The 25,971-nt window shown below is 42.5% G+C and overlaps 1 protein-coding gene across 4 annotated transcripts in view; it reads left to right on the top strand.

Moving 5' to 3' along the window:
* Shrm (shroom) overlaps positions 1-25,971 on the top strand; it is a 63,971-nt gene that overhangs the window by 17,524 nt on the left and 20,476 nt on the right. Inside the window, exons 2-7 of one of the 4 annotated variants that reach the window (XM_002050145.4) lie at positions 509-1,062; positions 13,872-14,131; positions 14,797-15,140; positions 16,074-16,809; positions 16,878-17,946; positions 18,021-18,241. In XM_002050145.4, the coding sequence (XP_002050181.2) occupies positions 667-1,062; positions 13,872-14,131; positions 14,797-15,140; positions 16,074-16,809; positions 16,878-17,946; positions 18,021-18,241 (3,026 nt within the window). In that variant the 5' untranslated portion in view covers positions 509-666. Of the gene's footprint in view, positions 1-508; positions 1,063-13,871; positions 14,132-14,796; positions 15,141-15,979; positions 16,011-16,073; positions 16,810-16,877; positions 17,947-18,020; positions 18,242-21,994; positions 22,637-25,971 lie in introns of those variants that run through there. The other 3 variants (XM_070209660.1, XM_015174467.3, XM_015174468.3) reach the window with 3 other exon arrangements.

Genomic DNA, 25,971 nt, shown 5'->3' with positions numbered 1-25,971 from the left:
CTTAGCTGGCTGCGGGAACAAGGTGGGATGGTGGGAGAGGGGGGGGGGGAGGTGTGTGCTCTGTCTGTCAGCGTCTGCCCTCTTGGGTCAATGTTATGTAAACCTGGTTCACTTTTCACACAAATGCATCGAAGCAAATACATAATACGCGGCCGCATATTACACAAAAACCCAAATAACTCAGCAACAGCAGCAACAGCAGCAGCAACAATAAATAACTTGGCCAAAGCAATCGATTCAATTTGTTGCCACTCTTTGGCTCTCGCTAGCTGTTTGGCCAGCTCTTGGGGCTGCATTCCAGAGATGCGCAACGGCCAACGATAAGAAAAAGTGCAGCAGCAAAAAAAAAAAAAAAAAAAATGAAAAAAATGTGTTGCCAGACGAAATGAGAAATAATAATTTAACAAATGCTACAAAGTTAAAAGTGAAATGTGTGCCATTATATATATATATATGTATATATATATATTTTTTTTTATTTTGTTGAATCGCGTGATCTTTTTCTTAGAGTCGCCAAAATGCTGGCAACAAGGTGTTAAAACAATTTCAACATTCACATAATAATCATAATAGTAATAATCGCTGCAACAACACAAAAAAAAAAAAACACCAAACACCAAACGAGACGCAACGAAAACTTCCAAAATCCCAGCAGCAATTACTTAAATGAAAATGCGAAATCATAAAGAAAACGGAAATCATCAGCAGAGCTCAGCCACGACGACAGCAACAGCAACAGCAACAACAACTGCGTCGGCGATGGCAACAGCAACCGCGACGTCGACGACGACGACGACGGCGACAATGCCACTGGAGAACTCCAAAATGGACAACGCCAATGGCAACAGCCACAACAGCAATGGGCAAGCGGATAAGCTGTCTGTGTCCAAGCTGTTGCTGCCCGCACTCAAGAACGGCTCAAAGGATGCAATTCAGGCGCAGTCACAGTCGCAGTCACAGTCACAGTCGCAGCGAAGGCAACAGCAATTCACGCCCCTCTCCGTATCGGATGCGGCGAGCAATGCCAGCTTCAGTTCCGCATCAGTCGCCGGCTCTATACAGGTAAGCTATCCAAAAACTCAACTCAACTTAAACTTCAACCTAAAACTCGCATTGAAGGAACAAAAATATAAAAAACATTTAAGAATTTTCTACTACATGTGCTAGACTTATATGTTACCCTTTAATTAGCTGCTGTAGCATATATATATAATTAAAATATAATTAAATAGTATAATGACAGCTTATGAAGAAATATCGACAGTACCGATTGTTCATTTGCCAACTATCGATGATTGAAACTTGTTAAATTATCGATATGCAAGTAATCGAAAACTAATGACTGATGACATTGGCATTGTATTAGTTTGTCAACATATTTTATGTATTAAAAGAATTTCTACATGTAGTCTGGCATGCCCATTTTCCAGTCGAAAAACTACAGGGTATTGCCAACGAATAAAAGTTTGCCAACCGGTTTAACGCTGCCGGCTCTTCTCGCTGTGTCTGGGTTTGTTTCTGTTTCTGTTTCGGTTTTTTATTATTCTTGTTAATAAATCCTCAAAGCGCGCAGAATTCCAATCGCACTGGCGCTGACTCACTCTGGCCCACAGTTCCAGTCTCCGGTCTCCGGTCTACGGTCTGAGCCGCAGAAAAAGTGAAGGCTTAAACAAACAGAAATTTAACTTTGATCGTCGTCGATGTCGATTTACATGGCCGGCAAAAAAAAGAAAAGATGAAGAAAAAAATAAAAGACGGAGAAAAAAATGTGCACAGCAAGCGGAAAATAAATTTATAAAAATTGGATTTTTTTTTTCTTTCTTCTTCTTCTTTTGTTTTGGCCCACGCACAGTGGGTCGGAATTTTTGAGGCACGGCCTGCAGTGACACCGCTGCAGGTTCCTAATTGAATTATGAGGTTGACCTCCATTTGCGTGTTGCTTAACCCGATGCTCGGTTTTCGTTTTCGAAATCACGATACTGTGTCACTCAGGCGACAAAACGGTACTCTTGTTTTTTTTTTTTTTTGTCTCGCAACGAAGGGGGTGGGGTCTGTGCACCAAGTGGATCATCGAGAGCTGGGCATAAAATGCGGTTTATTCGCATGTCTCATGCACAGGATCTGACAGCGGGTTATTAACTGGCAGCCCGACAATGAATGAAAACGTGGATATCTTGCTTCTTTTTATGTTTTGGCTTTGGGTTGTCATGTGTTGTCAATGGATGGTTACTTTCTTTAAAGATTGGAATACTTTTCTTGTTGCTATTTTCCGTATTTTTCTTTTATATTTTACTATTATCTTAAATTTGTATTTATTATATCGAGAATTACGTATAGTATCTATCCTGACTTAAGCATTCTTGGTTTGTTTTCTTCCTAATGTAAAATGCTATTTCTTTTCTATTAAGAAATCGATCAGATATATAGAAATATACTTCATTTTTTCGAATTTCGAATTCGAATATACCGTAGTATATTTAGTATATCTTAGTAATATTTCTTGGCTTTGTGGTATTTTGTGGTATTTGTCTTATATGTTCGAGTACTTTTTGTATAATTTTTAATCTTTTTTTCGCTCTTTACTTCTGCAAGATGATATCATCTGTAAGAACTGTAAAACCTTTTTCTTTTTTAGCCAAAATAATATTTATTTTTAGAAATTCGATTATAACGAACATTCCTAAGTTTCTATAGAATTTATTTCTACTCTGTTTGCCTGCCACGACTTGCCTCACGCACACAACAACACAAAAGCACATGGAGCACCGGCTGTAGGCCCCAGCCCGGCTCAGTTCCATTTGCTATAGTTTTATATGCCCGTCACCCATTAACCTTAACTGAATTACAAGTTTATAGTAAACTCGCGGCCGCGGTGGCATCATCGTAATGATCATTATGGATATCATCATCGCGATCGATGGCACAATGAAAATGGATTGCTTTTGCTTCTAAATGCAAAATAATTTACCAAATTAACGGTACCATTATCAACAGCGACGATCCGATCAATCAAAGTGAATCCGATCAATTAAATGTTGCCTCGAAGCGTTGCACGAAGAGGAAAGAGAGAGAGAGAGAGAGAGAGAGAGAGAGAGATGGAGAGAGAGCACAAAGAAAATGGGTTATGAACAAACAACAGAGCAGAATAGAACAGAATTGAAATAAACTGAAAAGCTACAGAGAGAAACGCGGCGAGGTGAATGTCTATCGGGTTTTGCTGGGGCATTCGAACTATGTATGTGAATTGGAACAGTTACGACCTTATCAGTGTGCAATGCGCATAACCTCAAAACGGCAGCTCGTCTTCTTCTTTTGTTTTCTTTTTTACTCTTCGCCTGCTTTTGGGGCTCTATTGGGTTCTTGACTTTGTTGATTAATCATTGTCTTTTGCATGTTGCGAACTGTAAACGCCTGTAAAGGGGGCGTGTCTGCGGCGCTGCAAAGTTTTATCGATCATCATCGATACTCGCCGATCGATTGCCGATTGCCGATTACCGATTGGCAGGTTATTGAACCGCTCAGCGACGCGGTTTTTTTTTTCTTACAATACGTACGCTTGAGTATTTGTAACATTTTTCTATACACATTTTTTTTCTATCATATTTTTTGTGGCATTCTGTGAGCAAACGCTAATTGCCGTATGGCCGTGCCCCATGCCGTTGCGGCGCATGCTTTAGTTCCAGTTATTAGAGAAGACTCCATCTGCCATGGCCACATCCATTGATGGTGGTCCAGGCAGGCGGGCAGGCTGTGAGGCAGGCACTTATAGCCCATCTGCATTTCGCGCGCTCTCTCTCTCTCTCTCTCTCTCTCTATCTCTCTCTCTCTCTCTCTCTGTCTCTCTCTTGGTTTGGCTTAGAACAAGTTTTGGGGCGATTTTTGCATCGATTAGGCGCATTCCAAGCGTCGCCTACTTTGTGGGCGTGGCTAGTAGACGACTGCAAGCCTTAGCTATTTATAGGCTGCAATCAAATTAATTGCAGCCACGCCCACTTGCAGCACTGACAAAAACCAACTGTAATGAAGCCCAGGTTGACGAAGGTCGCTTGGCTTTTGTTTCTTGTTTTTTTTTTCTTCATTTTTTTTTTCAATGTGGTTTTTGTTTGCTTTCAGATGAATGCGCAGATTTCCACAGAAACAAATGCATAGATACAAAATATTTTGGCTTTAGATGTAAGAGTTGCGCGAGCTGCCGCTTTTAATGTGTTTAGTTTTGTTTTTTTTTTTTTCTCTTTCTGTCGAATCAGCCAAAACACTTGACGCGCTGCATTGGAATTTGTTGTTTTTCATTTCATTTAGCCCTGCATGATGTAAAGTTCAAGTGGTCAGCGTGAAGCATTTGGTTTGTGGAGCTGTTGTGGCTGTTGTAGCTATGCAGCCAGACTTTGATCTGACTTGGCCAAGCCGGTGTGTTGGCCATGGCTCTTAATTGCTGCTTCATTTCCGTGAACTGTCCACTGTTCGCTTTCGTTTTGCCCACGGAAATGAACACATATTTTGCCAAAGAGATCAACAAACAGTTCCCGAGATCTCAGCTCAGCTCAGCTCTCCATTGTTGCGCAATTAGGGCGGCGTCAAGCTAACGCCTCCTTTTTCAATACCCTGTAAATAGAAAGGGAGTGCACGAGAGCTCAACTCTAAAGTTTCAATATACTTCTCAAATGGTTTTTGGGGCTCAGCTCAGGATATACTGTAGACAGAAAACACAGATGACATTTAGACCGGGCAGTTGCTTATAATTCCCAAAAAGTTTAAGCGTAAATAGGTTGAGTTGATTAATGCCTAAGTAAATTTTGGATAAACCTTTCAGCTCACAAATATATCAAGAATTATGTTATATTTATGGCGTTTCTTCGCCGCAATTTAGGGTATTTTGTGCGCATTGTTCTATTGTGTTTAGCGTGTTTCTTGCCTTCATTTGCTGTTTCATTTTCATTTCCAATGCTCAAGCACAAAACTCTTAACGCTCATTAGTTTTCTAAGTTTGCCGTCGAACTCGTTTCTCACACACGACGCGCGGCGGCCTCTCTGCAATTAATTAATGCCAACAGGCCAACAGAAATACCAACAACAACAACAAGAACAGCAACAATGCCGCCAGTCAGCGCTAAATTCTAGCCAGATTCCAGCTAAATTGTTTGCGCTGTCTTTGAACTCGCGCCGCCTGACTGAAGTCCCGGAGAAGCTGCAGCTCTCTTGGCTGTTGTTAGCTGTAGTTGGCCAACCGTCAATGCTTTGCATTTTTTCAACAGAAATTATAACAAATAATTGCAACGCTCACAATATGCAGGGGTGGGGGTTTCGGGGCATAAAGGGGACCGCGCTTGACAGGCGACAGGTGCAAGAGTTTCACCTTTTGCATTGTTCGAGGCCAACAGCGCAGCGGCTCCCAGGCCTGCACTTTGGCCATTGCCATGGGCATATTGGGCATTTCTTTATGAGCTTTTGGCTTGTTAATTCATTAACAGGCCAAGTGAAAATGCATTTTGGCCAAGTGCCGTTTGCCTGTCGGCCAAATTAACTCTTCTGCCGCTTCGATTTCATTTTTGTTTGGATCTTATTTTGAGCTTTGGCTTTTTTTTTATTTTTGTGGCTAGTTCTGAACCCACACGAGAGAAATTTCACTTTTGTTTCTTGTTGCAGGCCACAGACAAAGCGACATTCAAGCCACGAAAATTTTGAGGTCACAAAAGACTCGTTCCCATTGCCAGGCCGGCGGGCGCTCCGCTGCAGCCTGGTCCAAAAACAGACTCCCCGGCTGCCACTCGAACAGCAGCAACAGTGGTTGTTGTTGTTGTTGTTGTTGTTGCTGTTGTCGTTGACTCCATTGAAATTCTTGGGCTGTTGCTGCCAACCGCAAATGAACTGCGTGCATGTTGTTTACTCCCGCCCGTCTCCCGCCTGCGGTCCTCTACTTCCCCTGTATGTAATTTAATGCCAACTTAGAAGCTTTCAGCCTGCATTGAGTCTTCGGGCCACGCAAAAATTCCTCAGATCCGGACAGCTGCCCTTGCGAAACTGAAATAAGTAAGAGTGCTCCAGTCGGGAATGCTAGACTGGCAGTTACCCTGCAGTTACGCTCGGCTTCGTTCTTCACTTAGCCCCAGACTTGGCACACTTTGACTCTTGAATAAGTTGAAGGTAGTGTGAGGCTGATTGCCAATGCATCTGATGGGAAGGTTTCCTATCTGCCTGTTGCATACATTTGTGCAGCTTTATTATACCCTGCTTGTACATGCTCTATATGTAGAGGGTATAAATATGCAAACTTTCGATCCAGTTGCAATCCCATGTGACAGACACCGGAGACCTCAAGACATGATATGCCATTTTGAGGCAGCAGCTGCCAGCAGTTGTTGCTGTTGCTGTTGGGCCATCGATTTTGTGTGTTGTCATCGCTTGATGAGTCTGCTGTGCGCAGCAGCTGCCCAGTGTCCAAAGAAAAGTGAAAATCTGCGCTTTCTAATTACGCGCAACGATGGCAGCTGGCGCAAGTTCTTGCCAGGCGGAGCGTGCATAATTAAGGGTCTTGCAACCTGTTGCCTAATTATGGCTAATACATGACGCTGCTTTATGCTAGCAGGAAAGTCTAAGAATCGGCAAAAACTAAGTCTAAGTTGCAGTTGCGCTTCGCTGAGCGCTGGGCATGACCTTCAGGCGGTGCGCGGGACAGACCATGTGGCCAGCATATTCTCGCATGGACATGCTAAAGTGGAGCTGAAGCTGCAAACGGGTTGGTTTGGTATGGTTTTTTTTTTGGTTTTTTTTTTTTTTTTAGCTTGACTTGTCTTTTGCTTAGTTTGTTTTCGCATGGCTATTTATTTGTTCTTGGCATGCTCCTTGGCCTGTTCGCCAGTTGATTGCCAGAGTCAAGCGAGCAGAGAGCTTGCGTTCTTATTGCCTGCACGCCTCAAACTTATCACTGGCCATAAATCTTGTCCCGCATACCAGCGACAGCCACAGAGCACAGGCCGGATCCACACACACACATAGAGAGAGAGAGATACAGAGAGGGGGGCGATGAAGACTCGTAACTGGTTGCCATGCCATGACCATTACCAGTTGGCGGCCTGCTCCAGCTCCAGGTTATTAATTCGCACAATGCAGCATGCTTGCTGCTTGCTGCCAACGGGGTCAAGGATGCAGTCAGTCAGCCAGTTGCTGCATTGTCTGCCCGCATATATATATATATATATATATATATATATATATATATATACATATATCCTGCGTTCAGTTCAGACACTCCACACGCTAATGAGTCCCGCCTACAGCTTGCGCAATTCGGTGACGCATCCTGCTCCGAACGTCTCCACCACCTTGTTTCTATCCCCCAGCTGGCCAGCAGCTCTGCAGAATGCCACAAGTGATTACCAATCAGGCCAAGTGGCGTTGTCTGCAGCGCATTAAGTCACAAAGATTTACTTTCATTTAACCCAGGCACTAAAAGGGTCCCAACTGCCACTTGACAGCTGGCGAAAGGCGGCAGGAGGCCGCTGCCCATTTTGGCCACTTCGTTGCGAAAGTGTGAACGCAATCCGTTTTGATTTGTTCAGCGGTCTGACCAAAAGTTTAACTCACCGCCTGTAAAAGCCAGCTTGGAATTTATCAGCTCAAAAGAATCATCAAAATGCTGTCAGAAGAAAGCCTTTTACCAAATTCAGAAGCTCATACAATTTGCCAAATCCAATTAAAAGTCAACGTTTGTGCGTGTAAATAATAAATACTCTTGACAGGCCCTTAACAGCTCTGTTAATCAGTTTGTCATGCTTTAAACGAATAAACGGCAAAAAATAATTCTTAAATCCGGCAGTAAAAAGCATCAAAAATATTTATTCATAATTCTATTGAAGACATTTTGCTTAACATTCCTGCAGTGAAAGACACTTAACATAATGATAATCTTACCAATATTAACAGTTAGTAGTTGAGGCAAAGTAGTTTGTATTCATACTTCTAACATTTTCGGCTTAACATAATTTTGGCAATATGCAAATGCTGTTAATGAAACTATTATTTTTCTGTACTTTTAAATATTCTTAACAGTTTTGTTCATCAATTTTAAATGATATCATATTATATTACCAGGTCTATGAGTAAAGTATCTCAAATTCATTTTTAAGCTGGCTGTTGGGAAATTTGAAAATTGTAATTAACATGGCAATAACATGTCCCAAACAGAGAAAATAACATAACATAATGTTAAATTAAGCTATTGAGGTTCTGTAAAATATCCTATTGCCTTACTTTAAGAGCTACAGATGAGCTTTTAGTTAGACTAACATTAATTCACATTTGATAGATATGCGCTTGGTAACTCAAGCTTCAAGTTTTAAGTACTCGTAAACATTTTGCAACACAATTCTGAACGCTGGGCTGATAGACAGCCAAGCAATTGAGAGACTGAGTGACTGACTATCCGACTGACTGACTGACTGACGCGTCGTTTGGTTTCGTGCTCTTGCCAAATTCAAATCCAAATCGCGGCACGATCGCGCCAAAGTTGTAAGCTTGAACCAAACGCTGAACGAAACTAAAGTTGGGTAGCTGAAGCTGAAGCTGGGGAGCTTGAGATGGAGCTGAAGCTGAAGCTGAAGCTGGCCACGTTGTAGCCGACACGTTTGCTCGCATTTTGATTGCAATTTCTTTTTGCTGTTTGGCCGGGGCGCGTTTTCTCGCTGACTCCATTAAAGAGTCAAATTCGTGTTGGCCATTAAAAAGCCAGCGACAATGGAAAACGCAAATCAAAAGCTAACAAAATTTCCTCACGAAAAAATCAGCAAAAAGATGATGATGCTGCTGCGACCAGGCCAGACTGGCAGGAAAACTCCAAGGAGAAACTTTTGTTGTATTTGCTTTTTGATCAGCTGCTAAAACTAGCGACATTTTTGCTATACAACTTCGATTTTCAATCAGTTGTTGTTGCTGTTATTGTATTTGTGGGCAGCTTGACACGAAAATCTCTGAAACAATGTGTGGTTGAGGGGTGGGGGCAGGGTTTATGTATCTTTTCTTGTATTTGTTGTCTCTTGGCGCATTCTCAATGCACATTCCGCCAAATATTTTTCCACATCTTGTGACAGCTTGGCAGCCACACATATGCACACTCAAGTGTGTGTGTGTGTGTGTGTGTGTGTGTGTGTGTGTGTGCTGCAATCAAAATAAAGCAAAACTCAAGTTGTCAACGCGTAGGTGGCTTTATTTGCTGTCTGCCATATCCCCCTCTCGCTGTCCTTCCCGCGGCCTGTCTTATCAGTCGCATTTTTTTTGTACCCTGAACCCATGGCAAATCTGTAAAGAGAGAGTATATTGGCTAAGAACATATGTATGTAACGGTCAGTAGGAAACAAACAGGATTTATATATTCTTTATCAGGACTATAATGTGTCGATCTTAGAAATTACTAAAACTTTGAAATCATGAATGCCCATAAATTGTATGGGAAAAAGAAAAGAATCACAAACGACTAACTTGCAACGTGGAATTCTTTTAAGAATGTCTCTTTTAGTGTTTAGTTTTTAGCCTTTAAGTATTGAGAAGGTAATAACTGCAGCTCGGCTTTGGGCTTAGGGTATCTCTTAGCCGGTCCCGGCTAGAGTTTTGGGATATTTTTGTGCTTTTTACTGGACTCTTTGCAAAGTAAACAGCGCGACAAATAAGCCGCCGACAATTGAATTGCTGTCGTCTGACTGCCTGACCCGCTGACTCCGCGTGGGGGTGACTCAGTCGCTGACGTCGCCGGCATATCAGCAAAATATTGTATTTTATTATTTTTGAAATACCAAACGCTTAACCGAAGTTAAGCTAGTTGTTGTTCTTTCTTTGGCAATGACCAATGTGTATTCATTTACGATTAATGCGAATTTCGAGCTGTCACACTCACAAGCTGCAAAGCTTAAGAATTATGAATGAAATTTCACTTCATATACAAAATGAAACACGTTCTTATGTTTGTTGGTCTTTTGCCATTTATTGAATGTCAGCTTATAGCCGCATCATTGCCCAATGACACTAGCTGAAAGTGATACCTAAGCACTGGCATGACATCTTTGTGGAAGAAAAAAGCAGCTAGAAATCTGGCCAGCTGAGACTCGTTGAAAGTGACATTAGCATAAAAAGTGTGTGCGAAAGCCTGTGGTGATAATTGCTCAATGACACTAGCTGAAAGTGACACTTAGCTGTGGACATTAGAATGAAAGATATGACAGCTAAATGTCTTGACAGAGACACTTGTTGAAAGTGACATTAGAATGAAATTTTTACCGCAGAAAAAAAAGCCACTAAAAGCTTAATACTAGCTGAAAGTGACATAAACAACAAATCTGTGTGTTAGAAAATGCCATTCTAAATTGGGGCCAATACTGGGTAAAAGTAAAATCTGTGCGAGAGTAATAGCAAGAATGGCGATGTCTAACAGAAAAAAGATTATTTTCAACTAACTTTTCACCTTTTATAGCTATACAACACTGCAGAAAAATCTGTTTTAAAAGCTTTAAAAGCACATGAAAGCTTGACTCTTGATTAAATGTCGCGTAGGAAGTAAACACTAAAACTAACTCCAGGCTAAGTTGATTTTCTTTCATTAGAGTTGAACTTAATGAATTTTGTTTTAACATTATCTTAAATTTGTGAGCTGTTAATCAACATTGAATTGGTTTTTTTCCATGCTTTTTAGCTAGTGTCATTAGACGTTGAAAGGCACTTCTAAAATTGTGAAAGCCACACAAATTGATTACACTTTTCAACTACGCTTAAGCTTTATTTAAACGCCGGAATAATTAAATATTGAAAAGCGACCTGATACACGAGTGTCATGAGCTCTCACAAAGAGTTTAAAGTAATTTATGGTGAAATTTCATGCCCACCCTTGGCTATATTTGTTACTCATACGCAACGTGTAGCGGCTATTGGAAATTAATAGACAAATTCTCGCCATTCTCTGCGCCTTTGAACGTTCAAAATAATCGAAATGGGCAGCAAATTTGTTGTGCCACTCGCTTCCCAGAGCAACTTTCAATAGTTTTCCAGAGCCTTAGGGCGCATGCTTAGCACTCCATCAAGTGATTTATTTAACACGCGCTCAATCCGAGTAAGTGGCCAGAGGGGGTAGGGGGAGAAATGGAAACTGGAGACCCAGACTGGAGACGGGGCGACCATTAAGAAGCATCAACGGCCAGCGGCGCTCAGCTGCGTCCAGCTGTTGACCCACTGCACCAGTTTTAATACGCGCCCCGCCATTGCCATTGATTTATAGATGCGAGTTGTAGCTGCACAGATGTATCTGTATCTGTAGCTGTATCTGTAACTTTGTATCTTGAAGTTAAAGTTGAAGTTGATGCTCATCCGGCGCAATTTCACATGCGCGCTCTTTAGCCACACAGCTGTGTGGATGGATAATTATGGTGGGCTGTCAGTTGCTCTAGGAATAGGAATAAAGTAAAGGGCCCCATTGCCCCGTGGGACAGTTGCTGATTTAAATTCGTGTTAGAGAGACAAAATAATTACGGCAATTGGCCAAAAACAAAAAACCAAAACGAAACCAAACTGACAAGCACGACGAACGTATAAGTGAACGAATGAGTGAGTGAGTGAATGAATGAATGAATAACTTCGGCAACGAATTTGAGTTTAGCTGCGATTTTGGTCTTGGGAACGTTCAAAGCCATTAAAATTCTTTTGCTCTAGCTGCAAACGATGCGCGCCGCCAGGCAAAAGGCCCAACTTGCGACTCTTAACTCGATTTTCGGCTCATTGCCAGAGACACCGCTGCCTAAGTAGTTGACCCACAAAATTATTGTTCTTTTTTCCCTTTATTTGTTGTCTGCTGCATTTGTCTGTCATATGATTATTATTATATATTTGCCATTAAGCTGGCAACAATTCTATGGCGCCAAAGTCAAAGAGACAATCAACAGCTGCCCACGTTGATGGCGGCGATTGCGAATGCGCTGGCGTCGCACCACACTCAGCTGAACTACAGTGAACCACACTGACGTCGACGTTGCCAGTCAAAGCCAGTCAAGTGGCTCAGAGGCTTGGTCGTAATGTTGCCCATAATTTTTTTTTATTATTTTTTTATTTATTTATATATATAGTATTTTTTGGGGGGCTTTATGTGCCTGAGTATTTACAATTCGATTTGGTTTGTGAGAGTCACCGACGCCGTCGCACAGTGCAAACATTCAAAATATTAAGTATACGTAGCGTGTTTTGATTGAGCATTTGACACCAGGGCTGCCGTAAATGTTGATAGCCGGCAAGGCGATTACATATCGCAATGATGGCTTTTCAAATTGTGATATAATTTGAAAACTGTAAATAACTTCAACTTTATTGCATTGTTAACACTTTTTGAGCACATTTGACAACACTTATAGCTAACAATCTTAGCATAACAATCGACAATGGCAGCTGACAGCGCAGACACACAACATTTTTTTTCAGTTTTGAATGAAATTGAATATTTTGGGTAACATTTAAAGTAACATATCAGTATTCAGTGTATCGCGGATCAAAACCAGATGAATAAATTTATGTATATGATTACCTTAATGTGTTATTAAGGATAATGTACTCTTAACTCTCCATTCATTGTAATTTTCATCGTTATATTCCAATTGTTCCTATAGCAACTAAATGAAGTATAGATAAACTAGCAAAGGCCAAGTTTGGTCCAGATACCTTCCAAAACCGAAAAGTTCTCATATATCTCTTGTACATAGTGTGGACTATGCGGGGGCATATGTTATAGACATGTATATGTTATCTATAGACACGGACCTCTTATCTATATTTTCTATCTATTATTTAACTATAGATTTTAACAAAAAATACCTTTATCGATGCCTGTAAAATGAATTATACGAATCAGATGCTTATCTGAGCAACGATTTTTGGTCTACTTTGCCTATCTATTATTCATTATTATCTGTTAAGATTGAAGTTCTGCTGACACCTCCGGAAAAGGCTAACAAAAATAGTTATTGGAATGTTTTCTACATAATAAGTGGAAATCATTTTCGCTATTTGAGCTCGATTGAAAACAAAGAATAGCTCAAATTTAATAACAAATGCAAAGCTTTAGACGAGCCTTAGTTAGTTGCAGGTCCGCAAGTTTGACGATCTTGCATGTAGATAATCAGTGAGTTGTTATCAAATCGGGGGGTAAATATTGCATGGGTTTAAGTGCAGCCCTCGTCAGACAGACACAGTCAATCCCTGGGTGGGTTCAGTTACTTAATCCGGCTTATTATGGACGCTCTGTTTGGTTGCCTGTTGATTTGTTGAGCTGGCCGCGTCCAGTTTTATTTCGCGCTGCGATTATGTACGAGTAATTTTTTGTTGGTTCGCTGTTGTTTCTTTGGGTTTCTCAACATCGCACAAAATTCGTTTGGCTGCACTTCAAATGTTTCGTTGCTGGCAATTTTGTTACCATTGGCAATCGTCGGGCTTTTTGGGCTTATCGCCAGCAATCGCTGCACAGTGCAACAATAATAATTTTCACTTAATTATCTAATGAGTGCGCAGAGTAAACAAAAAGCAAAATAGAAACCAAAGAGCATTAGGCTGAAATGATGTTTGGGGGTATTCATTCATTTTTGGTTTTATTTGATTTTGCGATCATTTGCAAACTGATTTTAAAGCTCAGCTCGGCTTTTGACCTGCAGCGATGTGGACATAACTAATGATTAAATTGCCAAGAGCTGCAGTGAAATTTTTGCCAGGCTTCCATTATGTATACGCAGCGTTATGCAAGCTGCCAGTTGCCGGTTGCCAGTCGCCAATTGTTGGTTACATTTAATGAAAGCCAACAGTAGCATTTAACTAAATTGTTTTTTCTTACAATTTTTTTTTGTATTTTTCTATTGCAGGATGACATGCAGTCGCCACCCACGCAGCAGCAGCAGCAGCAGCAACAATTGCTGCCGCAGCAACAGCAACAGTCGCTGCAGCATTTGGATCAGTGCGGTCTGACACAAGCCGGCCTGGAGGAGTATAATATACGTGCCTCGTCCTACTACGATCAGACGACATTCCATCATCAGAAGCAGGGCTCCTATGCACAATCCGAGGGCTATCACAGCTATGTGTCCAGCTCGGATAGTACATCGGCGACGCCGTTCCTAGACAAGTGAGTATAGCTTGGGCTTGAGCTGGGGCTTGGACTATTGATGCGTTGTACTTGGGCTTAGTTGCAAAACATGTTTTCTGGCGACAATTATGAATTTTATTTGCGCACACACACACACACATAGATCTACATAAAAAAGTGATTAAAAGTGATTCTTGGTAAAGCAAATAACAAACGTCGCACATGAGCCATAAAAAACACAAACGAACTAGCTTAACTTTCAAGGTCTTGGCAAGAGACTCGAGTTGCTCTATTGTCATTGTTGTTGTTGTTGTTGCTGTTGTTGTACGTACGTACCTCGCTCTTGTTGTTGTCTCATATGTTTTGGAACTTGCCACCGCAAACAGCTTGAAGAGAGTTTTTTTTTTTATATTTTTTGGCTGTCTGTGTCTCATGTCTATCGCCATCGAAATGCGATTTTGAAGGCTAAGCTGAAATTCAAGTAATTACGGTCATACCCGACCGTCGTCCGACGTCCGTCTTCCGTTGTCCGTCGTCTGGAGGCCTCCGCGTAGAAGGAAACGCCAAACATGACAACCACAAATTTCGGATTTTTATATTTTTATATAGTCAACGACGCAGCACGCAATGATTTGCCATATTTGAAGTTCTTACATTTAACGCCTTCCTCTTTCTCTCTCTCTCGCTTTCTTTCTCTCTTTTAGATTACGTCAGGAGAGCGAGCTGCTGTCCCGGCAATCACATCACTGGTCCGAGAACGATCTCTCCTCAGTCTGCAGCAATTCGGTGGCCCCATCGCCCATACCATTGCTCGCCCGCCAATGCAGCAGTGGCAACATTAGCAACGCCAACGGATCCGCACACCAGCACACCCATGCCCAGCATCATTCCAGCGCCAGCAATCACAGTCCCAGCAACAACAATAACAACAACAACAACAACAGTTCCGAGAGCACCTCATCTACTGAGACGCTCAAATGGCTCGGCTCCATGAGCGACATATCCGAGGCGAGTCATGTGACGGGCTACAGTGCCATTGCCGAGTCGGGTGAGTACTCCATTAGCTTATAGATGACATCTTATATATATTGAGTTTACGAATAAGTACGCCTAGAAAAGCTTGGAATTGTTAGCAGCTCATAAAACTTCAAGTTTGGGTTAAGGCAGTGTTAAATATTATTATCATTGTTGCAAAAGATATTTCCCCGAAGTGTAACAGAAATATTTATTGCTATAAGCCATTTTAATATGAAACACCAGCGCTGTGATGCATAAATACTTCAGGGGTATTCCTTGAAACTCTTATAAGATTTTTAAGCTTTGAAATGAGATCTGAAACACTACAAGAGTTTTCTTATAGAGATAGAGATAACTTCTTTATATGGTTTTATTAAAGCTGCGTTCGTTCATAAATATATATCATGGGTATTTTATCAAAAATTGTATAAGAAGTTTTGTTGAGTTTTATGTCAAGCTTGTCAGCTGATCGAAACTGCAAATTATTTTGAAATGCATAGTAAAGGTATTCCCGTGAATAGCTACACTAAGTAAAATCCATTCTCTGAGCAGGATAAAACCAACGTAGCTATCACTGCTCGCCTATTTCTTATTCGGTTATTTATTTATCAGCCAATTCAGCTGTTGGAATACCCCTAATTTTAATATGCATATCAAAAACATGCCTGACGTGAACGTGACTTTATCTAAATTATTTCTATTAGCAGTTTTGTTAGATATTAGAAGCCTTCTAAACCAGTTGCTGCAAAATTCGGCGACTGGCGGCCGCTCACATTAGGGTGGGGAGGGGGCGCCGACCTTGGGTCATTGTTTTGGCCCCACCGACCCACTTTTACTAGCAGCAGCAACAGCAGCAGCTCCTGGCTGCGCCTTTAGCCCATTAGAATGTTGCTATCGAACGGTTTGTTGTATTTTTATTTATATTTATATTTGTTATTTTTTTTTTTTTTTGTACCGCCCGCAGTTTCCTCCTCGCAGCTGATTGTGCACAGCTCGCGTGTGCTGACGCCCAAACGGCATCAGAGCGAGAGCGTGCTCTATCTGCACGACAACGAGGTGACATCGCCGCTGCCACCGCCGCCGCAGCCACCAACCAAGCCGGGCAGCAGTTCGGCCGTTAACAACGTCAAGCAGTCGTCGCCGATCTCAGAGGATGTTGTGCAGCCGCTGCGCTTTCAGCATCGCCACAGTCCCAGCTATCCGCCGGTGCACACGTCCATGGCACTGCATCGCTTCCAGCAGCAGCAGCCGCAAAGCTACAAGCTGACCGCACAGAGTTCCTTGCCCGAGCTGGAGTCACCGCCAGCGCACGAGGCGCGCTCACTGCTGGGTCAATCCCAGTCCACGGGCGATCTGCAGCAGCCCGCGCAGCTGCTGCGTCCGGCACAGCAGCACAAGTCGAGCATATCGGTGACCATATCCAGCAGCGAGGCGGTGGTCACCATTGCGCCACAGCCGCCGCCCAGCAAGCCGCAGCTCAACAAATTGGAGCTGCACAGCTGCAGTGCACCGAATGTGGCCAGCAGCAGCAGCGGCGGCAGCGCGGAGCAATCGCCGCCGGCGTTCATCAACGATTCGTATCGAAGCAATCATCGCCTGTTCCCGGTGAGCACCTACACGGAGCCGCTGCACAGCAACACCTCGCAGTATGTGCAGCATCCCAAGCCGCAGTTCAGCGCCAATCTGCACAAGTCCGCCAAGTGAGTACGCCCCCGCAGCCCCTTACCCCATCTCCGATCTACAACTGAACTCTTTGCCTGCCTTTCAGACTACCTGTGATAACGCCCGCGGGCGCTGCGGTGCAGCCAGCCTGGCACTCGGTGGCGGAGCGCATTAACGACTTTGAGCGCAGCCAATTGGTGGATTCACCCAAGTTTTCATATCTGGAGCCCAGCAAGACACATCGCCTGTCCAATCCGGCGCTTAAGGCGCTGCAGAAAAATGCCGTTCAGTCTTATGTGGAGCGCCAGCAGCAGCAGGCGCACAAGGAGGAGCAACAGCTGCTGCGCTCACAATCCCACTCGCATTCCTATCAGGCGCTGCACGTAGAGCGCAAATCGCTGCCCAACAATCTGAGTCCCATGCTCTCGGGCATGTCCAACAGCGGCTCTGGCTCCGCCTCTGGCTCCAACTCTGGCTCTGGCTCTGGCTGTAGCTCACCTACTCCACCACCGCCGCCGCCACGCTCCCGTTCGCTGCTGCCCAATCTGCTGCGTCGCTCCAGCTCCGCCTCGGACTATGCGGACTTTCGTGAACAGCATCAGCAGCATCATCACCACCATCAGCAGCAGCAGCTGCAGTCCAAGCCACCCAGCATACGCAACATTAGCAGCGCCGAGAAGCTGTCGTTCAATGACTGCGGCATGCCGCCGCCGCCGCCACCACCGCGCGGCCGTGTAGCCATGCCGGCACGACGCACCTCGTCGGCCACGGAGTATGCGCCCATGAGGGAAAAGCTGCTGCTGCAGCAGGCGGCTGCCTTGGCACATCAACAGCATCATCCGCAGCAGCATCGCAGCGTGCACATTTACCAAACGGCCGTGCAGGCGCCAGAGCGGCCGCCCGAACGGCCGCCCAAGCATCCGCAACTGCGTGTGCCCTCGCCCGAGCTGCCGCCACCGCCGCTCGGCGCTGAGCTGGACAACAGCTATACGTTTGATGAACCGCTGCCGCCTCCACCGCCGCCGGAAGTGCTGCAGCCGCGTCCGCCGCCATCGCCGAATCGACGCAACAGCTTTGCTGGCGCATCCACGCGCCGTTCTGCCTACACTCAGCCCACGCTGGCGCCGAAGGTGCCGCCGCAGGTGCCCAAGAAACCCACCAGCTTGCGACAGCAGGTGAGTCTAGCTCATGCATTTGACTGATTAACAGATGCACTTACTCATGTGTGTTGCCTTCTCATCTCTTGCAGCTGCCTCACAAGCCACAACAACAACAAGCACTGTCCAATGGCGGCAACGTCAAGCCCACAAATCTGCCCACAAGCCGCAAGCGTCCGCACAATCCGCCGCCCATCCTGGAGAGCGTCGTTTCCACTGCCAGCGCCGCGCCGCCGCCGCTGTTGCCGCGCGCTCGGCCCACGCTCGCTGACAGCGTTATAGCTAGCAATCTGGAGAGCAATCAGCAGAAACGGTGAGTGCTGCACAATTTGTACATCAATCATACGCCCCGTTAAGCAGTTGCATTTATTTTCCCCCTTTTTTTTATATTTATGATTTAATTTGCAAGCCCGAAAGTGTTGGCGGCTTTGAATTAAGCAAAGCGGGAAATTGTGCGAAAAGTTTGCTTTCCTTAAAATGAAAAAAACCGATTGCGCAGAAAAGCTTCATGCTTAACGCATTAATTAATGGTCTAATTTTATTCAGTGTTAGTTGAGGCTTAAAGCTCCGCCAAATGTTTTTTTTTCGGGACATATTTTAATCGTAACATTCTCTAATCAATTGTATTATTTGCAAAGCTCTTAAATGAAAGCTTGATACAATGAATCTGTGCTCCCTTATGCTTTAAGCAAATGTTTAAACTTTTTCATATTGACTTAAAGTAAACGCTCAATATCTAATATCTTTTGATATTTCAATACAAATCAGCTTAAGCTATCGCTCGCAGCTAATGTCATTGACATTTACAATTTAAAAGCTCTTTCAGCCGCAATATTTTATAATATGTAATTTAATTTAGTCCATTAACGAACCAATTCAATAATAACCAAATTACTTGGCTCGCATTCCACCTTGAAATTTGCTAAGCAAAATATGTGTGCTCAGTCGAACTCATTTGGCAATTGTGGATTAAAGAAAAATCGCTTTAAGTGTAGCCATGACGCGCCTCGCTCAATTGCCGCATTGTTCTTGACCTTATCGAATCCAATTAACTCTGAATGCGGTGCGTGGCACAGTAGCCGCAGTGCAAGCACCACTGAGCACACAAGCCTCAGCTCAGCTCGGCTCCATCGAGCTGTGCTGGTTAATAAGCCGCTTCCTTTGGGCCAGCTCGGGCCGTCAATCAGCTGTCGTCTAATGTTCGCTGAGCAGCTGTGCCTTGCGCCTAATTGGATTATGAAACACACAGACACACATACACACACACACACACACACACACTGCACTGCACAACATAAATCAAGCAAATCGAGCGTCAACTGCGGACTTTCGCTTTTAGTGGCCATTGTGGGTGACCCAATATTCGAAAAAGCCAAAACGCCAAAAAGCCAATCGCCAAAACACCAAACGCTGATCGCCAATTGGCGCGGGCGCACCTGAGCACCCACCACGACAGCAACAACGGCCACAAAAATGTGTCAACAATTTATGTTTTTTATGTATTTTTATTTGTATTTGTATTTTTTTTTCGCTGCTCCTGTGGCGCGTGGGCCGCAGTTCTTTGTTCTGATTGTGGGGTAAAAGCAAAGCGAATTCAATTTGAACGTAATCGAAATCGAAATTGAAATTTATCTTAAAGGGGTACCCCTTAAAATACAAAAGGTACCATTCTTTTGCACCCGCGCTGACATTGATAGATGAACGATGCTGGGGTTCATTAGCGAGGCGCGCATAGTTTTTGCACCCACTGTACCGGAGGCTGGGTGCGGGCATTAGATAACCAGCCACCAAGTGGAGCAACAACGAGTTGTTGTTCCTGCTGTTGTTGTTGTTGTTGGTGTTGTTGTTGGTGTTGTGGCATGCTCAATAATTTCTGTGGCCTGTCATGTATTTGTTGCTGTTGTTATTTTTGTTGTGTGGTGGCTCTGACACCGCTGCAGACCTTTGCGGCACGATTTGTTGCAGCACATCCAGCACGAGACAAATATTGACACAATTTGTGGCAAGTTTTTGGGCTTGTCTCTCTCCCGTATCTGTAACCCGGGTTCAAATGCCGTTCAATCGTTGAACGTGCCTCATTTGCATTTTGAAAGTTTGGCTGGCTGTCGCGTCTCGTGCAGAAATTGGAGCAAAGGGCAAGCGCATTTCCTTGCAACGCTTCCACCACCTGCACACACACACACACACGAACTGTAATCACAGCATTGCCTGACAGCTCGTATTTTTGGCCCGCTTTGCGGTCATTAATTGGCCAAACACCTACGGCCACTGTCAGTTTCGGTGCTAGAGGTGTGTCAATTTTTGGTGTACTAGAGGGGGGGAGAGGTGCCATGTGTTCTCGACAGGCGCTAATTATCGGCTCTGCACAGCCGGCGGCGGTGCTGCCCAGGCCAACTATTTGAATTAATTTTCCATGGCAATTTGGCCATACAGTCGCCTTTTAGCCGAGTGCCAACTAAGCAACTGGCCAACTAGCGTATTATTTTCAAATTAACTGCCAACTCGATTGCGCACACGCGGCGTATGCGAAATAAATCACTCATGCGCCGCGTTGCGCCTGCGCCGCAATCAAAAAGCAAAAAAAAAAAAAAAACAGCTCGCCAAGACAATTCAATTTGCGAGACAGTCGCGACAGACGCGCGATGCAGTCGCCATGATTAGAGCCAGAAAAGTAACAACAATGAAACCGACGCGACGCCAGTTGCCGGCATCGTCGTCGTCGTCGTGAGCAACATTTAACAAAGTGCTTGCCATAATTTTGGCGCTATCGCCGGCTAAATATCGACAGCAATGATCGATTGAACTTTGGCTGAGAATATTGCGCAAATTTCACGAACACTCAAACACACACACACACACAAAAGGCGATTGCATTTATTTTATGGTCAACGCCAAGTTTATCTCATTTCAAAATGCATTTTTTGTTGTTTCTTTTGTTTATTTGTGTTGTTGCCTTCTGATTTGTGTTCACTGTCATGTTATACGCAATTGTCTTTTACGATTTCTACGCTTGTTAAAAAAAACTCCTAGTGTGGGCCGTAAAGCACTTTTGCTCAGAATATTCCTAGATAAATATATTTTAGTATCATAAATTACATCTAATATATCTCAAAATTCCCCCTAGCCACTTTCGAGTATTTATCGAAAGTCGTTGCATACTTTTAAGCGCCCTTGATAAATGTTATGTCGCGCTCAAGAGTATACTTGAAGTTTTTGCTGGCGCTGAGAGAAGCCTCATGACTAATATGAATAAATATTGTTTGACAAATGATTAACACTTACAATCTTTATAGTATATCAATAAAAACCTATTCATAAATATAAATACGAAATATGAAACCTGCCAATAATCTTCAATTGTTGCTGCGCAGCTATTAAATCTTATAAAGATAAGGTGTGAGTCCAAACAAATTGATGACTACAAAAATATATTCACAAGATCAAGCAAATGTAAATATAAATATAATAATATAAGTAATAATAACATAAATAATAATAACAAAAAGTAATAAAAATATCAAAGTATAAGTAGAAGTTAAAAAATTAACTTACTAAAAATACTTAAATATAAGTGATAAATATATTTCCGAGAATATTAAATACTTTACTTTAGATTACGTTCGGTTTTATGAGCCACTTTATTTTGTGCAGTGCAACTCACACACACACACACACACTCACAGTTTGGCACAGTTCTATTTGTGTAAATCGCTGCCTGAGCTCAGCCGAGATCACTGCAAAGGCCGAATGCCAAATGCTGTCTCACCTGAGATACGGACAAAGAGATAGATGGAAAGAGAACAAGAGCGTAAGCCAGAGCCAGTCAAACATCGCCAAACAAAACAGCAACAACAATAACCATACACTCTCACTTTTTGTGAATTGTCCAGAGCTCTGCGCTTGGCACGCTTGCGCACGCTCTCGCCACTCCGTACGACTGCGCGCGCTCTCCCACTCTCTCTCTCTCTCTTTTGGCATACGCTCTCACGACTGCGCTTTGCCGGCTGCTCCATTGCGGTGCGCCGCTGTCTGCCGCCATCGTTGCTGACATTCGGCCATTTGTGGCCGCCACTTCAAACGAGTGAAAACCGCTGACGCGTGCAGACGTACGCGCAGCTTTGTAGCGTTGACATCAACGACAGCGACAACGACGGCGCGCGTGCAAACAAATTCTCTCAGCCAAACGAATCGCATTTAAAGATCTAAACGCAATGCAAACGAATTTGTCATAAAAAAAATAATATTAATATATATGTGTGTATATATGCAACAAAACATGTTAAACTTTCGCCTCTTTTGCATACGTGTAAATCAATTGCAATTGTCGCGCACTCCTCACGAATAATATATACACGCCCACCGAGCGCCCCTAACTAAAAAAGTGCTACCCAAACGCCAAGAAAAGTGTCGTCCAAGTGAACAAGGAAGTTCGACAGCCCGGTTCAAATGTTATGCCAACAAACCGCACAGCAAAAGTTGCATTTTATTTGCACAAATAACGACAGTGAATTACAATAAAGTAAAAAATAAAACAACAACAACAATAAATACAAGTAACAAGAAAAGAAAAAAAAAACAGGCAACACGTTTCGGTTGTTATTGTTGTTGTTATTTGTAGGCCTTTGTTGTCGCTCAAATTGGATTTCACAATATTGGATACCGTGGATCAGCTGAAAATGGTGTTCGGCGGCAGATTTCGCATTAGAAGGTAAACGATACGTTACACAAAAAGAACTGCCTAGCATATAATTAGTGTTCAATTAATTAAAATCTAATTAACCAGGAAATTCTATAAAACAAAAAAAAAAAAGCAACATGCTATTAATTAAAACTGGGCGCAGTGAAAATGAAAAGCCTCTAATAAGCATAAGCGACAGTTTCTCAAGATATAATCGCAAAACGTGTCTGTGTAAGCGCTAATTGCACTAGTTTTTTTTTTTAAGTGTGTGCGTGTTAGTGTGTGTGTGTGTGTGCGAGTGTGTGTAAGTGGCGGCTAACTTCAGTGTGACCATATTTAGCATGCTCAATGCCTAGCTCCAGACTCGCTAATGACGACAGTTGGCTCCGGTTATAACACACACACACACACACACACAGAGAGAGAGACAACTGCTAATAACTGTTCACAGCTGTTGGCCGTCCACGAAGTGATCTTTAACTCAACATCAGCAGCAGCAGCAGCAGCAGCCGCAGTAGCAGCTCGTGTTGCATGCCACTTGGCAGTTTATATAGCTTGACTCGCTGACTTCTGGCCATTCTCCATTTCCATTGTAGGCGGCAGGTGCAAAACGAAATGCTGAAAGAAACCTTCGCGGCACGTTTCCTGCCTGACAATCAAAATGCCAGCGTGCAAAAAAAAAAAACCTTCCTTTTTATTTTTGCTTTTTGGCTTTTGCTCACATTTTGCCAGTGACACGCGCCAACAATGCAAATGCAGAGCCTTAAAATTCCCAGTGATCCGCTGACATGTGAACAACCAGATGTATATATACGACAGTATATACATGTATATCTCTTATGGGGCTGTCTCTAACATTTCTTCATCATTTTATCAGCTGCTCGGATCTTATCGATTTTTGATTTACGCCATAAGAGAATGGTTGCCTTTGTTTGGCTGCCATAAACTGGCCAAAACCGGTTCTGGCCAAAACAGCCAGTCACCCCTGGCAACAGCAGGCAGCCCTTAGACAGCACCCGCACCCTTAGCATCGTGTGCTCACCAAGCCGGAGTCACCCTCGTGCCAAGCCCAGGTGCCTGACATAATAATGAAGTACCTGCTTTCCAATTGACAAGCGAGCCGCTGACAAAAGCTGCCTGCTATGACTAGACCAAGCAGTTGCCTCGTATACCCTTTCTCCAAAGCATTCATTCATGAAATCCCCTTCAATTTCATGCAATTTAGCCAGTTTTCTCAATCAAAGGCGCGTACAATTTAAGGCCAGCAAAGTCACAGCCCAATTACTCACACCCTAGTTTAATTATGTATATCGTCAGCTAATGCATCTCGCACTTCCCGACTATATTTTTGTAGTGTAAAGACTTCAAAGCGTATTTAATTTGTTTGCGTTTACAAAAACGTCGCTATTCTCAAAATGCTTTTGTTTTTGTTTTTGTGTTGTTTTTCTTCTTTTTATTGAGGCTTTGCACGAATTTCGACATAAATGAAATGAACGAACGAGCTCAAGAATTTGCCAGCTATGGAGAAATGTTAACGAACCACGAATTTCATTCGCAACATAAACAAATAATCAATATGAAGCCAAAAAAACAAAGAATGAAGTTGTATTGCTTTGGTGTATGATCGACATAGTAATACCCTTGCCGATATTATATGAGAAATAAGTAGTTCAATCATGTGTATATATACGCCATATTTTCTTCAGATAGGCGGAATCAAACTTAAAATATTTGAGAAATTTGTTCTAAAGTCTATTTTCTAAGACATCTTTATATGAGAGATATATAATATAAACCCATTCGAATTAAACAATAAAAAATTGCTCGGTTTGATTTATATGAAAAGTTGCACAATTTACAGACTAGAAATAGAAACCTGTCTCACCTTTTCTTGATCTTCACTAAATATATTCCATATTGTCGTAATGTATTATCCATTAATTATACCCTTTCCTAGGGCATAAAATGCCGCATTTACAATAACGAAGAGCACTTCAAAATAAAACCTAAAAAACGCTGTGCTTTTTACAAAAATCAGTTTTGTGGCACTAGAATTTTGGTTTACGATTATACGAGTGTATCTGGAACAGAAATTGGTGTGACCTTCGTTCCGTCGAGAGGGCGAGGGAGGAGGGGGGCAGGGAATTTGGAATTGATTTGTGCCTGCGGTAATTTGTGTAGGGCTCAATGCTGTTTATTATTATTGTTGTGCGGGGCCACTAAACAAATCAAACAATAAACGTTTATTGTGCCACGAAACGCTTTTCATTGCCAATCGATGAGATGTGGAAAAATTGTAATGGGGCAGATGCTCAGGGTCGGAAGCCCGACCCCTCCCCTCCCCTTACGAAAGGCTTACGAAATGAGAAAAACGTCAGCGCCAAAATGTCAAGAGTTTTCAATTAGCGCATCTCGCTCTGCTGCTCTATTAAATTGATTGTTCTTTATGCTGAAAAAAAAAAAAAACAGATATGTCTCGAGTTATGGCAAATTATTGAAATATTTAAACGTGTTTTTTTTTTTGTCTCTTTTTGATTAATTTTTTTCGCGTGCTTCTTTTTTTGGGTTATTTCTGTGGCATGCCAAACAAAACATTCAACACTTGTGCAAATAAAAAAAATAATAAAATAAAAAAATATATTAACATGCATTTCAATTGCCATACAGAAGCAGCAGCAACAATCAAATACAATACATATGCATATATTTGTTTTAATATCTTGTCGACACGCGGCAATAATTCAGTCTTAATTAAAATGTATAACAGAACAAAAATTCCGCTTCTTTAATCAACGCTGACAAATTGACAATTGAAGCGTTTCATTTAAATGTTTGTATATAAATGCCATTTAACATAAACAATTTGCCGGAATTTTTGCGGAAATTGTCAAAAACAAATGGCTATATAATTAAAACCTAAGTGCACTGTGAAACAAAACATGCATTTAATTAATTAACAAATAATGTGAAAGGGCGTGTTTATCAGAAAGATATTTACAGATTATTTAATGATAAGAATTAAAATCGTAATTTACACATCAATTAAAATCAACTTATTTTTAATATTATTCGCATAATCAAGCTGTGTTTCCTGTTTTTTCACTCGTTGTTATAAATTTAAGACTCAAATCTGACATTATTTTAAGCTGTTTATGTACTATTATTTCTGTCAGTGTACTCTTTAACATGCTGTTAACTAACAGAGTTCATTAGACTGCTAGCAATGTTATCGGAAATTTGTTAAACATGCCGCTTGCAGTTCGCAGCTTTTTTTTTCGTTCTGTTTGTTTTAAAGCTAATCGAACTTGTTTCAATTTCAATTCATCAATCGATCAATAGAGCGATTTATTTGTTGTTGGCTGTTG

This window comes from Drosophila virilis, chromosome 5, assembly GCF_030788295.1.
Source record: "Drosophila virilis strain 15010-1051.87 chromosome 5, Dvir_AGI_RSII-ME, whole genome shotgun sequence".
NCBI lineage: Eukaryota > Metazoa > Arthropoda > Insecta > Diptera > Drosophilidae > Drosophila > Drosophila virilis.
This window is presented reverse-complemented; position numbering and strand designations above follow the sequence as displayed.